The sequence below is a fragment of the Myxine glutinosa genome, chromosome 9 (assembly GCF_964187855.1).
Source record: "Myxine glutinosa chromosome 9, kmMyxGlut1.1, whole genome shotgun sequence".
NCBI classification, from domain to species: domain Eukaryota; kingdom Metazoa; phylum Chordata; class Myxini; order Myxiniformes; family Myxinidae; genus Myxine; species Myxine glutinosa.
In genome coordinates, this window is record NC_136269.1 from 40528206 (window position 1) to 40546385 (window position 18180).

General features: G+C 40.7%; 1 protein-coding gene across 2 annotated transcripts in view; it reads left to right on the forward strand.

Moving 5' to 3' along the window:
* Positions 1–18180, forward strand: part of LOC137435455 (secretagogin) — a 125321-nt gene that overhangs the window by 67899 nt on the left and 39242 nt on the right. For both annotated transcript variants that reach the window (XM_068129244.2, XM_068129245.2), the window contains one exon: positions 1144–1203. In XM_068129244.2, coding sequence (XP_067985345.1) covers positions 1144–1203 — 60 coding nt within the window. The remainder of the gene's footprint in view (positions 1–1143; positions 1204–18180) is intronic.

Below are 18180 nucleotides of genomic sequence, written 5' to 3' on the forward strand. Positions count from 1 at the left end.
GAGGACATTGTCTGTCCTCCCTTCATCCATCCACACCCCCAATCTCCAGATTTCCACTTTGACTACTTGGTGGGGCTCACATGTTAGATTGGGAGGACATTGAGGGAGAGGGCCTAGCTGGTGGTGAAGGCTGCTGGTGCAACTCTATCTGCCAGAGTTAGCCTACATAAGAAAAACACTGGTTGGCTTAAGTGATCAGGGGTTGGTTATTTGATGGGTGGGTGAATGTGTCACCAGTCCACTATTTTGATCATAAATAATTATTCTAAGGTCAATAAGAGAAGATGAGACTGGAGAGAGATAGAGAGATAGAGAGATAGAGAGAGATAGAGAGATAGAGAGAGATAGAGAGATAGAGAGAGATAGAGAGTTAGAGAGATAGAGAGAGATAGAGAGATAGAGAGATAGAGAGAGATTGAGAGATAGAGAGAGAGATAGAGAGATAGAGAGAGATAGAGAGAGATAGAGAGAGATAGAGAGATAGAGAGAGATAGAGAGAGATAGAGAGTGATAGAGATAGAGAGAGATATAGAGAGATAGAGAGAGATAGAGAGATAGAGAGAGAGATAGAGAGATAGAGAGAGATAGAGAGAGATAGAGAGAGATAGAGAGATAGAGAGAGATAGAGAGTTAGAGAGATAGAGAGAGATAGAGAGATAGAGAGATAGAGAGAGATAGAGAGATAGAGAGAGATAGAGAGTTAGAGAGATAGAGAGAGATAGAGAGATAGAGAGATAGAGAGAGATAGAGAGATAGAGAGAGAGATAGAGAGATAGAGAGAGATAGAGAGAGATAGAGAGAGATAGAGAGATAGAGAGAGATAGAGAGATAGAGAGTGATAGAGATAGAGAGAGAGATAGAGATAGAGATAGAGATAGAGAGAGAGAGAGAGAGAGAGAGAGAGAGAGAGAGAGAGAGAGAGAGAGAGAGTGTGTGTGTGTGTGTGTGTGTGTGTGTGTGTGTGTGTGTGTGTGTGTGTGTGTGTGTGTGTGTGTGTGTCATACCCAATAAATTAACAACAACCATAATATTGTTCAGGCCAGCATTTTAAAGTGACAGTCTTGTTGAAAGAGAGATCTACTATTAATTTATTTCCATGCTTTATATTCGTTCATGGTTAATTTGTTTTAACCTTTGCCATAGGATGCGAGCCAGGAAGAGAGGTGTCGGGACTTTGAAAAGATATTTTCTCACTATGATGTGGTAAGAAACCACCATTTAGAATGTCACTAAATCTGATACTGGCACGTCATATGAGATCTAGACACCTAGCTGCATATATGTTTTATCATTACAGAACAATAGCACTTTTTATGTTCATTCCCCCCATTTTAGGAAAGCATAAGTATTTGAACAGATGACAGACAAGACCAGAGAATTGTCTATGAAAGAAAAGCAAGGAATTTGGAAGCTGAAAGCATAGAAGAATTCAATTAGAACCAGAACTCAAAAATTGGGCAAAGCAATTACAATTTGGAATTTCTTGCAAAAGAAAGAAACCACTTGTTACCCTCGTCGGAGGTAAGGGTATTGCATTCGAGTCCATTTGTTACTTGGCAAAAAAAAAATTTTTTTTGCAAGTATGATGATCACTCCAGTTTGTGTGTGTTTGTTACTTGGGAATTTTTTTTATTTTTTATTTTTTGTAAGTATGTTGATCACACTCATTTTTGTAAGTGTGTGTTTGTGTGTTTGTCTGTCCGCTCACTTATACTTGCCTACAGGTCACAATTTTAAACCAATCTTCACGAAACTTCACCAAATGGTAGAGTTCGTAGTCTGACAAAACCCTATAAGTTTTTGATGTCAAAAGGTCAAAAGGTCAACAGAGGCCAAAGGTCAACCACTTTTTCCAATTTCTAAAATCCTCAATTTTCAACCGATTCACTTGAAATTTGAATGGGATTTTCATATCGGCTGACTGAATTCAACCACCAACTATTTTTGAGATCAGCATAGGCCAAAAGGTCAACAGAGGCCAAAGGTCAACAACAATTTCAAATTTCGAAAATCCTCAATTTTCATCTGATTCACTTGAAATTTGAAAAGGATTTTCATATCAGCTTAGTGAAACCAACCACCAACTATTTTCAAAGTCAACATAGGCCTAAAGGTCAACATATGCCAAATTTCTAAAATCCTCAATTTTCATCCAATTGTCTTGAAATTTGAATAGGGTTTTCATATCGGCAAACTGAATTCAACCACAAACTATTTTTGAGATCAACGTAGGTCATAAGGTCAACATAGGCCAAAGGTCAACCACTTTTTTGATATTTCTAAAATCCTCAATTTTCATCCAATTGACTTGAAATTTGAATAGGGTTTTCATATCGGCAAATTGAATTCAACCACAAACTTGTGTATGGTATCACAGGTGGCGTGGCAAAATGTACGGACAGGTGCATTTGATGATTGGCTTCACAGTCGGGTATACAAGGGTTGTTGCGTTCTGTATTAGTGGAAAACAACTGCTGCACGTCTCCAAAGGTTATCGCCGCTTCCTCTGGAGATGGTCCGTCAACTCGACAATGCTGTTTGTCATGGAGTGGTGGCTTTACGAAATTACGGCATGAAACAGCATGCTATTGCTCGGAGGTATGGCATCACTCAAGGTCAGGTGTCAAAGATCCTGAAACTAAATGCTCAGAGGGGTGTCCCTACTCCAATACCGAGGCCAGGACGTTCCCGCAGAAGCACAAGGAGGGATGATCGCCAGCTGCACCGGTTAGTCCGCAATGGCCGTACCAAGTCAGCTAATCGGCTTGCGGCTGAGTGGCAGCAACTGGCAAATGTGCCTGTATCCAGAAGGCTATTCAACCAACGACTGGTTCAAGCAGGCTATCGTGCCAGGCGTCCCCTGAGAAAGCCACGCCTGATCAGACAACACCACCAGCGCCGATTGCAGTGGGCCAGAGAGCACCGTCAAATGGCAGCCAGGACACTGGAATCACGTGATCTTCAGTGACGAGTGTAGATTTCTGGCCTATCGTCAAGATGGCCATGTCCGAGTGCGCAGACAAGTGCATGAAGCCTACAACAAAGATTGTATAGTGCCAAGAGTCCAAGCTGGAGGTGGTGAGGTGACCGTTTGGGCTGCTTTTCATGCAGGCGGCAAAACTGACCTGGTTGTTCTGAATGGAAACCTGAACCAGTTCAAGTACAGGGCCATTCTGGAAGAAACATTGCTTCCATTTGCTCGTGCAGCCTTTCGAGGAAACTTTGTCTTCCAAGATGACAATGCATGGCCTCATCGTGCTCGCATGATCCAACACTTTCTTGCTGACCGTGGTGTAGAGCATATGGAGTGGCCTGCCATGTCCCCGGATATGAATCCGATAGAGAACTTGTGGGCAGAGTTAACGCGTCAAATCGACCACTTGGACCAGCAGCCGACCTCTGTGCGTGAATTGCAGCAGGCCGTTGTCACTGCATGGCAAGCGATTCCTGTCCAAACCTTGGCAAATCTCGTGAACAGCATGCCTCAACATGTACGTGCTCTCCTGAATGCTCGTGAGGGTTACACTACTGAACTGTAATTTTACTGTCTGTAATCCCAGTCGTAATTTAACTTTTGTTTTTGTTAAAAAAAAATTTGGCTAATGTGCAAAATAAAGAGATACTTCTGGAAAACGTACAGAAGTTTAACACAGTACTGTCCATCAATTGAGTTCAATATCAGTTTACATCACTTTCAAGGATCAATTTATTTGTTTCGAAATGTCAAATGTGGTTTTTCTTTCTTTTAAAGGTCACATTAACAAAATCTAGAATAATTTCAACATAATTCCAATGAACTTTTGGTTCTAAGACATCTTGAAAAGTAAGTTCACCACCAGAAAAAATTATTCCATATTAAATGCCAAGTCTGTATATGTATATATATATGTGATGTATATGTGTATGTGATATGATGTATGTACAATATGTATATGTGATGTGATAACATATATCTATGGATAGATAAAATATAGATCGATATATTTGCCAATTTTTCAAAATATTGCTCCCAGCTCCAAATCAAGGCAGATACCCATGACCTGAAAGAAATAGCTTGACAATTAACGAACCTTAGGCCTGTAAGAAGTGCATTGAGGTTTGCTATTGAAGGATCTTCAAATGCTTTTGTACAAAATCAGACCATGCCATGTTTCTATGTCTCTAGTTAAAATGTTATCCACCATATTTTGGTGGGCAGAGCTTTTGTTTTCACCCTTGACTGTCTTTGTTTGTGTACAGTACAGGATATCTCAAAACGGTTGGATGGATTCAGATGAAACTTGGTTTTGGTATGTAACAAGGAGGAAATGATTAGATTTGGGCAAAGATCCGGTTCCGGATCCAGATACTATAAATTTCTAAGTGATTCTTCACCATTGAGAGATCGGTCAAAAATTATATATAGCATAACATCTCAAAAAGTTGTGGAAGAGTTATGACAAAACTTGGTGGATGAGTTGGTTAAGAGATAAGAACAAGTTGACTAGATTTTGGTTCAGGTCCAGATCCGGCCTATCAGTGGTAACCTGTTCAGCCTGGCGGAGGTATGCACTCTATACAGAGTGCCATTGTAGTTTTATAATTGTTTGCCAACCTGTGTTATCATACCTGTCCAGGTATCCTGCCTTCTAAAGCATTTTTTTAAATGCCTGCTTGTTACGACTTTGCAGCATTTTTAAAATGCCTCCTCGGCTGAATCAGATGGCTACGATAATGATAATGTACATTTTCTAGACGAGTGCTGCTGATGCAGTTTCCTCTGTAAGTTAAAGCAGGAATTTGGAATTTGTTCATTGTGCTGGAAACAACTCGCGTATTCTTCACGAAAGTCACCATGGAATATGTAAGGTCCACCAACAAATGGTGGCAGATTGGACTAACAGTTTGACATCCATCCAAGAAACGGCACACACATTCATGCCTCATCCCTGCCTGTGAAACACCAGGATGCCAGTTTATAGCTGGGTTGGGATTCAAAACCAGGCCAGACAGCTCATAGGTGAGTGTGCTTACCTCTAGTCTATTCTTCCAGCCCATGTCAGTTTTGATGGACTGGTACATGCATTATATTGCATGATGTGCGACTAGCAAAACAAGTCCTTATACCCCCGGTTCAGTTATGGCCAGATAAAGCATTATAGAGACACCCTGAAAGTGTATCTCAAGAAGACTGACATTGACAAGGAACCTTTGGAGGAAAGGACCAGCAACAGATTGATCAGTCATAAATAAGACCAGTTCTCTTTGTTAATCCAGTTGGCGGTTTATTGCAACTTCAACAATGAACACGGTCTGAAAGACATAAGAACGAACATAATGATCAGTAATGATTAAGAATCCTCTATCTCCACCCAAGTCTTTGGCATGGAAAATATAAGTGTATAACAAGTATGTGTGTCTTTTGGCATGACAAAGACTGAGAATATGAAGAATATATGTAACTAACTTTGAAGCCAATTGAAAAACTGGTGAACCAGAAACCAAACACAATGTCAGTAATGGTCAATGCCAGAATCACATGTCATAGTCAGAGTGCCAGGCAGGCTTGCTAGTGCTTCGGCCGGACCGTCTGGGTGCAGCAGCTGGTTTGTCAAGCGCAGGGCGTGTGGTAACCGTATTGGGTTTGGGACCACTGACTTGAGGAGGTGACATTGGAGGCGCTGCGCTGATATGCCGGGTTACCTGCGATGACTTAGCCATAGATGGGGATGTAGCATCATCAAAGAGCTGATGGCGGTCAGGAGGGCTCCGGTTGACCCTGGGTGATTCAACAGGAAACGTAGCAGGTGGCTGCGGTGGAGTGGTGTCAGAGTTGATGGTGGGATGTTGCGGTGGCATTGGACTAGTAATGGATGGGCCACAAGCCTCCTTGTGACTGGCCGGGGTTGTGGTGTGCACAATGCATGGGTGTGGGATGTTCTGCCGAACCATTGGTCTCTGCACCCCAATATCACCATCTATCGTCAATCTTGGTAGGGGTGTTAGCACAGGAATGTACTTTCGCAGGAATTTCCTATTGTGCAGAGTAACCCTTCCTGAACCGTCAACTCTTACCACATATTGGTCAAACTGGCGAACCTCGATGATGATGCCGGTTTTGTCCCATTTGAGGGGGTGTGGCCCGGTCTGATTCTGGATGTGAACACAGTCGCCGACAACAAGGGGCAAGAGTCTCTTGGTATGTTCAGGCCAGCGCTCAGCGTCTCTCATGTGGCGGTTGCGAAGTGCTTCCTCCCGAGCCGCCAGAGTCCCACGCCAAGTGTTATGAGGTTTCTATCTGCCAGGGGGTATTGGGATGAAGTCTCGAATTGGGCGGCCAAAAATGCACATCGCTGGAGAGAGTTCTTTGAGGAGGATTGAGGAGGGTTTGGTGTGCTAAGAAGGGGCGGGAACTGTCCAGGGAGGATTGCGCCATATTTGAGGAGAGCTTTCTCGTTGGGAGAGTTCTGAATGTCGGAGGAGAAGTCGGAGGAGCCTTAGTTGGGCGGGTTGAACCGTGTTCATAAATAAGACCAATTCTCTTTGTTAATCCAGTTGGCGGTTTATTGCAACTTCAACAATGAACATGGTCTGAAAGACATAATAATGAACATAATGATCAGTAATGATTAAGAATCCTCTAAGTCAAGGTGGACCAGGAACAGATTGATCAGTCAAGGTGGACCAGCAACAGATTGATCAGTCAAGGTGGATCAGCAACAGATTTATCAGTCAAGGTGGACCAGGAACAGATTGAACCATTGAGGAGGACCAGCAACAGATTGATCAGACAAGGTGGCCCAGAAATAGATTGATTAGTCAAGGTGTACCAGAAACAGATTGATTAGTAAAGGTGGACCAGTAACAGATTGATCAGTCAAGGTAGACCAGGAACAGATTGATCAGTCAAGGTGGACCAGCAACAGATTGATCAGACAAGGTGGACCAGCAATAGATTGATTAGTCAAGGTGTGCCAGAAACAGATTGATTAGTAAAGGTGGACCAGTAACAAATTGATCAGTCAAGGTAGACCAGGAACAGATTGATCAGTCAAGGTAGACCAGCAACAGATTGATCAGGCAAGGTGGACCAGCAACAGATTGATCAGGCAAGGTGGACCAGCAACAGATTGATCAGGCAAGGTGGACCAGAAACATATTGAGCAGTCAAGGTGTCACCCATTTTAAAGTGAATCGCCTGAAAGGAGATGCTGATTAAGCGACGGCGAAGAAAAGAGTCAGAAAATAATCCAAACCTGAGAGAAAGCCTTCCTCCAGGAGAGAAAAACCTGCCACATCTACCACCGTGTACGCCGGTCAACACTCGGCCTCCACAGCCATGTCAAAAGGCGAAATCCTTCGAAATTACATGTGTCAGCAGGGAAGCAAATATCGCATGTTCATTTGGCCAGATGGTACCCTTATTGTTCACAACTATGAACCACCTCAGCTGGTCATTGTAGAGTGAGAATAATTCTTAATCAGCTTGACCCTGCTAAATAATCGCTCAGCTGTAGCTGTCGCTGAAGAAATTGGTCGGGTCCCCATGATGTGGTACAGTCTTGTAAGATTGGCATAAGTGCACTCTAATGTGTTCTTGATTATGAATTTCAAGATCCCTTGTGCATTTGTTGTTTCATTGTTATCGGGATCACTCTCTTGTTGGTACAGTGTTCAAAAGTTTTTGTATTCAGCCAGGAGTTCGTCCACTTTTGCTCTGACTAAGGGTAAGGCCCGGAACGGCTTTACTTTTTTTCACGGTGGATCAATTACGGTTTAAGGTATTTTACTTCTTACTATCAGGGACACGCAGAACATCCGCACAATGCAAAATGTGTCTTCAAGTCCCCAACTTCCCTCCCCCCATGTTTATTTACACTTACACTCGTATGTTCATTAAAACTTCTACATTTATGAATATTTCTTCCTTATTCATATGTAAAAATTGATTCCTCCTTATTCACTTGGAATACAGTGCATTCAGAAAGTATTCAGACCCTTCACTTTTTTCACATTTTGTTATGTTGCAGCCTTATGCTGAAATCGTTTATATTCATTTTTTCCTCATCAATCTACACTCAATACCCCATAATGACAAAGAGAAAACAGGATTTTAGAAAGTTTTGCAAATTTATTAAAAAGAAAAAACTGAAATATCACATTAACATAAGTATTCATACCCTTTGCTATGACACTTGAAATTTAGCTCAGGTGCCTCCCATTTCTCTTGATCATCTTTGAGATGATTCTACACCTTGATTGGAGTCCACCTGTGGTATATTCAATTGATTGGTCATGATTTGGAAAGGCACACACCTTTCGATATAAGGTCTCGCTGATGACAATGCATATCAGAGCAAAAACCAAGCCAAGAGGTCGAAGGAACTCCCTGCAGAGCTCAGAGACAGGATTGTGTCGAGGCACAGATCTGGGGAAGCCTCCAAAAACAATTCTGCTGCATTGAAGGTTCCCAAGAGCACAGTGGCCTCCATAATTCTTAAATGGAAGAAGTTTGGAACAACCAGGACTCTTCCTCGAGCTGGCCGCCTGGCCAAACTGAGCAATCGGGGGAGAAGGGCCTTGGTAAGAGAGGTGACCAAGAACCCGATGGTCACTCGGGCTGAGCTCCAGAGATCCTGTGTGGAGATGGGAGAAACTTCCAGAAGGACAACCATCACTGCAACACTCCACCGATCTGGGCTTTATGGCAGAGTGGCCAGATGGAAGCCTCTCCTCAGACAAAGACACATGAAAGCCCACAGAATCTTGTTTCTCACAGTCTGGGAGTCCTTCAGGTGCTTTTTTCAAACTCCGAGCGGCTTTCATGTGTCTTCTACTGAGGAGAGGCTTCCGTCTGGCCACTCTGCCATAAATCATAGATCGGTGGGGTGTTGCAGTGATGGTTGTCCTTCTGGAAGTTTCTCCTATCTCCACACAGGATCTCTGGAGCTCAGCCAGAGTGACCATCGGGTTCTTGGTCACCTCTCTTACCAAGGCCCTTCTCCCCCGATTGCTCAGTTTGGCCGGGCGGCCAGCTCTCGGAAGAGTCCTGGTTGTTCCAAACTTCTTCCATTTAAGAATTATGGAGGCCACTGTGCTCTTGGGAACCTTCAATGCAGCAGAGATTTTTTTCTAGGCTTCCCCAGATCTGTGCCTCGACACGTTCCCGTCTCTGAGCTCTGCAGGCAGTTCCTTCGACCTCATGGCTTGGTTTTTGCTCTGATATGCATTGTCAGCTGTGAGACCTTATATAGACAGATGTGTGCCTTTCCAAATCATGTCCAATCAATTGAATTTACCACAGGTGGACTCTAATCAAGGTGTTGAAACATCTCAAAGATGATCAAGAGAAATGGGAGGCACCTGAGCTAAATTTCAAGTGTCATAGCAAAGGGTATGAATACTTATGTCAATGTGATATTTCAGTTTTTTATTTTTAATAAATTTGCAAAACTTTCTAAAATCCTGTTTTCTCTTTGTCATTATGGGGTACTGTGTGTAGATTGATGAGGGAAAAAATGAATTTAAACGATTTCAGCATAAGGCTGCAACATAACAAAATGTGAAAAAAGTGAAGGGGTCTGAATACTTTCTGAATGCACTGTATGTCTTCCAATCCTGACAAATCTCACACTTTCACTGTCTCTCTCTGAAAGGGCCATCTGGTAAACTCCCTCTCTCTCTTTCTGTCTCTCTCTCCTCCCTATCTATGTTCTTAACAATCCTCTTGAGGAAATTTAGTCACTTACACTCTTGGGTCTCACTATCAGCCATGATCTCTCTTGGGCACGCCAAATTTCACAAAGTTGGCCTCCAAAGCCAGACGAACCAATGTTCACGACTGGGCATCCTCGGTCATACAAAATCCTTCCTTGGCGCACCTGAACTCCTATCCACCTACAAGGCGTTCATCCGCAGCTTGATTGAATACTGCTCTCTCCTCTGGGCTGTCTCCCCTGCATCAGACAGGTTGGTGGTTTCTCTGTCTTCCACCTCCTCCTTTCTGATCTTGCATCTACTGCTCTTTCTTTGCTTTGCCCAGGACCCAGGTTTCTGCAAGGCTCACATGGTCCACCATCAACCCCCTTCTGGTGAAACGAACTAAATCCAGGATAACTGCTCACCTCCACTCATTTGTTCCTATTTTTAGCCGCGTCGCAGACGCTGGTCATAGAGTGAGTGCCCTCTGCTGTTGTTGTTGTTCTTCTTGTTCTTCTTCTTGTTCTTGCAGAAAAGACAAAACCTCAAAGCTCCACCCATTCTGGGAACCATAGCTCCACCCATTCTGGGAGAGCCTTCATATAAACAAATATCCACCATTTTATTAACTCGCATAGCTTTGAGGCCTGTTTTGTAGGCCCGTGGTGTCTTCCTCTCTCACACAGTTTTATTTCAAATCAAATTCGATATATCATTTCATTTTTCACAGTCGCTAACATAGTTTTAGACTCGGTTGAAAAAAAACGGGAAGAAAATCCGATGAAAGTTGCCCTTTATAGAACTAAATGAATTCTCAAAGGCCTGTAACTTCAAGTCCATTGAGATTTTTTTTTTTTAAATCGCGGCATGGCCAGTCATACACCGCCCGAAATAAGAGACGGGAAAATGGCGATATATATATATATTTTGTTTAAATCGCGGCATGGTCAGTCATACACCGCCCGAAATAACAGACGGGAAAATGCCGAGATATATATATTTTGTTTACATCGCGGCATGGTCAGTCATACACCGCCTGAAATAACAGACGGGAAAATGCCGAGATATATTAAAAATTCGTCGCCACACACGGGAAATTGCCGAGATATATTTTCACTTTGCACAAAAATAACATCAAGTAATCGAATCAATAGGAATGTCCTGTGCCTATAACATCAACGTTATAGGCACAGCTGCATCTAGGCATTGTGTAACATCGACGCGGCTTTTGTTTTAATTAAAACTTTTTGTACTTGTTTTGGCCTGTGGAACCAACTTCCACATTCTCTTCAATCCCATTTCTCCCTCCAGGTCTTCAAGACAGTTATTCACTACTGTCAGGGAATTTGTACTGGGGGACTCACAGGACTCCAATGACCGGACACAGGTTACAAAAGGTCTAGTTTATTAAACTGTATTCACTTCATCCAATTACCAAAATGATACCGCATAATATAATGGATCAGGTTAACTCTTTTCGCTGGTCCTTCTCGTTCATCCGACACTCCCGTTCGGTCAGCGCTTCACGTAGCAAGTACTCTCGACTCCAGCCGCAGCTCCCGCTTATATGGACCAACTCGACTTAATCCTCTGTCCGCTGAACTCGTAATCTCTTCTCCGCTGACGTTACTGGTCGCCTTCCTGGCGCCAGCTAGCCCCCCCTGTTGTGAGTTCCATTTATCAAACAATAGGGGGGTGCTCCAGCCTGGGGCTGTGACCAGGTGTTTCAAGAGATTATCATGTTCGTGCACATTCCTAACTCATTTACAAACTCGTCCTTCACAGAGTTTGCATGTAAAATGTATTTGCTTTGTTACCAGGTTAATCAATAAGTTACCAGTGCCAATCAATAAGTTACACTGAATTACACTTCCACAATTCCCTCATCTTTTTGTTTTTGTTTATATTAACCATTAATCTAAACATCAATATAAGTAAACAATCAATCACTACAAGTAAACATCATTACAAGTATAAGTAAATAATCAATCACTACAAGTAAACATCATTACAAGTATAAGTAAATAATCAATCACTGCAAGTAAACATCATTACAAGTATAAGTAAATAATCATAACTTTTGTAATCAAATTCCCTTAGGCATACACCGTCATCCTGCAAGAATCACAAAACATTTCGTTGGTCATTGACTCCTTCCATATTGTTCAATCTATTGCACTTGCATCACAAATATATTTTCAAAACAACACTTCACCATCACCAAGATACAACAATTTCACTTCATTTTCAAGTTTTGTAAAGCATCTGCACCATCTGGCAAAAACGTTTGCCTCCACACAAATGTTGACTTTGTTTGAAAGGAAGGGTTGATCACTTGTGTTTGAATCCAGGTATGAAACATTTTCTCCTAATGTCTTCATAGCTCCTGCACTACTTCGTGTAGGATTTCGCTGTTGTGGTAACATTGCGGAGTCATAGACTGACCCTGCTCTCCTTGTAGCATTCTTGCCACTTTTTGCTGTAAACCATAGTAATTCCTGAACACGGCCTTCACCCAGTTGTAGTCGACTTGCCTCCTCCCTCATTGTGAGTGGGCAGCAAGTATTGGTGTGACGTTGATTGGCCAGCAAGATGTGGAACAGGGATGCCGGATGCATCCACAATGATGTTGGGACCATGGTGTTCAGGTCATTCATGGTCCTTACCAGGAGCAACCAGCAGAATCGTGCACAGCTGTTGTGACAAGGGCACAGCCGTTTTTTTTTTGCAGCTCCATGCTGGTTCCCCGGACGTTGGTGAAGTAATAACATATGTCCCCGCATTTCACAGAGGTTGCAGGTAAAATGTCGTTGTCCTGCAACTTCTGATGTGGTGAATGTTCGAAGCCTTCGAACAAGAGTAAGTGATCGCCTTTCTTTCATATGTTGCAGTGTGATCCAGGCAAATGGTCACATAAATTTCCTTGGTGAAGGTAAGCATTCATCTCCAAGTTACACGGGAGAATGTCTTCATCATTCTTTGAGAAAGAGGGTGTATGCCACGATTAACTTCATTTTTTAGCCACAAATTTTCTTTCTCGAACTTCTTCCCAATTCCGTTAGCACTCCCTTCAAAATGTGATCTCGTCTTATCCTTATGCTCAGTCACATCTGAATCTGCTTTCCACACACACTGAATCAGATAGGGTGCATCTTACCATGAAATCAGCATAATCATGTATATCTTCCGACAGTTTCACATTCAACAATTTGTTGTTTTTCCTTAACACAAAAAGTTATATTCATTTATATGCGTCACACAAATAATATTCAATCAGGTATGTATTTTATTACTAAACTAAGAATAGCATTGTATATGATTACAATCACAAACAGGAATACCTAATTCCCAACAACAATTTTCCCAAACCAACAAATTAAGCATAATGTATTATTACCATAATTCCTCTCCACTTTTTTTCTTTTCCCTCTTTTTTTCCTAACAGTGTGTCACTCGTGGTGATATGAGTTCATTGATATTGTAATTGACACAACTCATAACATTGTCGTTATGCCATTATCTTAATTCTACTGTTTATGTTGCCATAAAAGTCTTCCTTTTCTGGTTCCACATTTCTTTCCTCATTTGTCACTTCATGCGTTATCATCGTGTTGTTGGTTACCTTATTCAAACACACCGTCACTAAGGCTTTCAAGCAAGCCACCACTAAAACAATTGCCAATATAACTACTAAACCAACAAACAAGTTTGCTACTCCTTGTATATGTTCATATCTATGACATAGTTATATGTCGATGACATTTAACATTATATACCAAACTAACAAGCTTCCTAAAAGGTAAATAAAGAAAATCCCTTAATATGTAACATAATCAGATTATTTGTCTTACCCTGATCCCCCTATCTCCCGGGGTTGAACTCAATCCCCTGATCATGAGTGTAGTTGTGATACTTTTTTTTTTTTTCACTCATGCTGTATTAATATCAGCAGGTAATTGTATGTCATGTAGGCAAATAAATGTCACTATTCCAAGTAGGAATATCACATGTTGAAAATGTAATGTTTATCAATGCAAGGGGTGTTAAAATGTAATTCAAATGACTGTAAATCACGACTATCATTTATCTACCACTGAATGTTCTGCTGGGCTGCTAGGTGCAGCCTCATTTTCTGTGGGATCGTCCACCTTAGCCCCATGTGCTTGTTTGCAATGAGGGGCATGAATCCAACTTTCTATTTTGGGTCCATATTTGTTTCTATTCTTATCAATCTCCTATGGTTTATCAATTCGTTCCAAGATACCGCAACCAAAGGTTTTAACCAAAGCTCTACCAAACTATTTCCAATTTGAACAAAAATGCCAGTGAAACAATGATTCGAAGGATTAACTTCAAGGGGTCAATAAATTTATTCTATAGCCAGATCTAATTTTCCCATCCAATAGTTTGCCTTGCCACATGTCATATTATAACACCTTAATAAACCTTCGAAAAAATGTTTCCCATCTCAACAAATTTCCTTTTTTACAAATAGCCATGTGTAACTTACGTATTTAACTACAATTTCCTCTCAATTTGTTTGGCCTAACTGGCCGCAAAAGTGGCTGCCAGCATGCAGTACCGTTTTTATCTACCAAGGAAGTGTTCCACACAAGACCTCTACCAAAATGTTGTTTGTAAAAACAAATCTGGGATTTCTGATTACATGGATGCACACTCTCAGGACATTTTCAGGCTGCTGTTAACAATCCACTACGATGACTTAATTCCTTTACCCACAATCAAATAATTAGTACAAATTGAGGATATTATCCCTATCACATTCTTTTATAGATTCATTATGTTGGATCTAATTTTTTCCAATAATTTTCCACTGCTGTAAGGCGGAACAATAGCTCTCATAAGTCTTAGTAATATCGTACTTAATTTGCCCAGCAGAGAATAATTTATTTACTATCCTTTCTCATCTGTTAACCAGTGACTTTGTTTAAACTCCAGAACTGAAAACCCACAATAGTTCAAACCAGCAAAATTTTCTTTACTCTTTTCCCATATCATCTATGCCTAAAACACATCCATACATACAGCACAATTTATATGCTGATAAAATTCAAGTTTATATATATAAAATCCATGAGCAGAGTATTCTGGGAAGTCAGTGTAAGACCTCTCCCAAATTTGGATGATTTTGTACTTCCTCATTTCCTTTTATGAAGCTCATATCCATAAATAGATGTTATTCTCATATACATTCTATCAAAAATGGAATCCCAAAATTACTCACAATTTTACTATTAATTAATGGCTGCTCATAACCCAGCACATCAAATTTTTTATATTCCATTTCCCTTGACAAAAGAGATAATGTTCATAATCAAATTATATTTCTATTTTATTTTACGGATTCTCTGGATATTCAATCCCATCCACATATCCCAATCCCATCCACATATAACTATCCATTTCCAGACAGGCACACTGTCGGTGTCAACAATCTTGTAAGATTGATACACAAAAACACACACACACATGCATTATGCATATTTGTTTGCGTTGGAACCATTATTTACAGATCAGATGGGTGTCAATTTTATTTCAATTTCATAAAATTTGTCAATCAAATTCAAAATGCTTATAGACAAATGAACCAAAAGTCCATTCTTAGAAAACCTTTATGATGTCAAATTGAAATTACCCTTTCTGCCTTCACAATAATCTATCCAAATTTTGACTACACACCCATTTGCATGTCAGTCGACCATTGACCTATCAATTGTGCGGAACAATAGTCCGAAATTCCCACCTGATCATCATGTGACTCTTGTTACTTGGTTTGCCAACAATTGCAACGCAATTGTTCCAAACTTTGTAAATTTAAAATTGCTGTGCCCAAAATAGAAGATCCAATTTTGGCATTTGATCAATTAATTACTAATTTGCTTACAAGCAAAAGAAAAATGAATAATTCTTGCTCCGAAAACTTTTCAGACCCAAGAATCATCGACAGTTATTCATGTTTGTCCAGTAATCTAATTTGTTGAGGCCAATCGTCATTTGGGATTTGTCGCAATGAAGGCCTAATCATTGTCTGAGGTATCGGTCAGCACTGGTACCCTTGATCTTGGTTTACCCTATTAACTTGTCTTCCTTTTGGTATACGGACATCCTCTTTTCCAATGTCCCATCCGTCCACACTTGAAACACCGGTTTCTGTCGTTGTCTGATCTGTGCACCTGTGCACTTGTATTGCTGGGCTGCATCTCTACATCCCTGAGTTGCCACTGCAATCTCTCGTTATCTCCTGAAACACGAAAAAATTCTCTGTACCGTCCTTTTTGGGGAGACAACTGGAAATCTGATGGGACAACTGTCACTTTCATTCCTAATTTCGAGGGCAGTTGTGCATTTGTCTCCTCCACTGTATCCTGTATCCTTTTTATTTTAAGTTCTAGATCCGTTATCCGTTCTTGCTGTTCCCGTTGTCTGGATTCACCATCCCAAAGATGGAATGCAAGCCAGTCTACCGTTAGATTCTGTCTCTTCCTGGCTTTCAATCTTTGTTCCAATCTTTCCAATCGACTTCGCTCAAATGTACCATCTCTTGGAAACTCCTCATCATGTCCCTTTGTCCACAAATACCAATTCTCGACCTGCCTTATAGCTTCGGCACCATAACGGTCGTACATATGATGTGTACAAGTACCTTTTTGTGGAATTTCTGGTTGTCCTTGTGTATTCTTGCAGGCTCCATTTCCCATTCTGCCTTTTATCAAAGTAGCGTTGGATGTGTTGTAGCTTGTTCCAGGTTCCTCTAAAGCTTCACTCGTACCTCCAGGAAGGATCTCTCCACCTGTTCGCACGGTGATTTCCAGAGAATCTCCCTCAGCTGTGGCTTTTGCACAATCCAATCTCACAGATCAGTATTTGCAGATGAGCCGGAGGGTCAGTATGAAGTGGGTGAATCCTCAGGTGTCCGCTCTGTTTGACGGGGAAATCACACAATGGTAACCGCACATACATATCTGTATATAAACTCACCACCTTGCTCAATTTTCCCAGGTTGTCTCCACATTGATAATATCTCGCAAAGATATCAAAGCTTCTTTCTTGAGACCGCATTTTCATCAATCAAACAATCAATATATTCAATTCAATTTATTCAGTTCAATTTATGCAATTAAATTCAATCAATTAGATTCAATCAATTAACAATTCAATCAATTATTCAATTTCAATTAATTCATCAATATTCATCAATAAATCAAATTAATCATTTTGAATGACTCCTTGCATAAGCCCTTTCCCCAATGATGTCAGGACAGGTCCATCCATTGACTGAGATCGACTCATCGGTCGTCACCTCTGGTTCGTACCTCATGTCAATTGATGAATCACCGTCCTGTCCTAGGGTCATATCTGACATATTTCCCCATTTTGCCTGGTCTCCACAAATTTTCTTTGCAACCACTAAAGGCAACTCATCCTTCATTCGTGAGACAGCCAAAATGGATGGCAGATATTAAAGTTCATTGGAAAAAATATCTCATCATTTTTTCCTTTAATAGTACCCAAAATCTCTTGGCAATTTACATTTCGTAAAACTACTGAAATAAGACTGTAAAATTCCTTCAATCATGCTAAATTTTGAAGCTCCATTGCTTGTAACACCCAATTTATCCCATAGGGCTTGAAAGTTCTTTCCCAAGTTCATGCAATCATTCTGCATTTGAACCCTATGATATCATTCATAATAATCATCATGATTTTATAGTCATGGTCATATCATAATCATCTATTTAAAACGAACATTTCCTTTATCACCACAATTATGTGGTATAATCAACAATAGAATAAAACTGTACATAGCAACAGGCTACCTCATGGCCACTCAGTATACCTATTGACAATAAGTCATAACAATATCGAATAATCATTGAACAATTCAAAAATCGCTTCCACTGCTCCAGCCGCAGCATTCGTCATTTTGTTTGCTCATCCGCATGACCAAAACGAAATAAAGGGAGCTCAACCATTACACAGCGCTTTTAATGGCGCATGCCATAGAAACTCAACGCAATTTCGACTCAGCCAGAAAACGAGCAAATTTTGCAGGATGTTAACTGGAATTAGTCGTGAAAATATATCCAAAATACACAAAAAATACACATCCACAAAATAAACAACAAACCCAAACAAACCCAAGGTCGACCCTCTTACACAGTAAATTACATCATTTCAGCATCGTATTGATTGCTGAAATATTCCAGGGTTTATACATACCTTAAAAGAGGTATGCGTGGTGTTGCCCCCTCCCACGTTTATTCCAGGGTTTATACACACCTTAAAAGAGGTATGCGTGGTGTTGCCCCCTCCCACTTTTAATTCCTCATTAAATTCCTCATTAAATTACTTATTAAATTACTTATTAAATTACTCATTAAATTACTCATTAAATTACTCATTAAATTATTCGTTAAATTACTCATTAAATTACTCATTAAATTACTCATTAAATTATTCGTTAAATTACTCATTAAATTA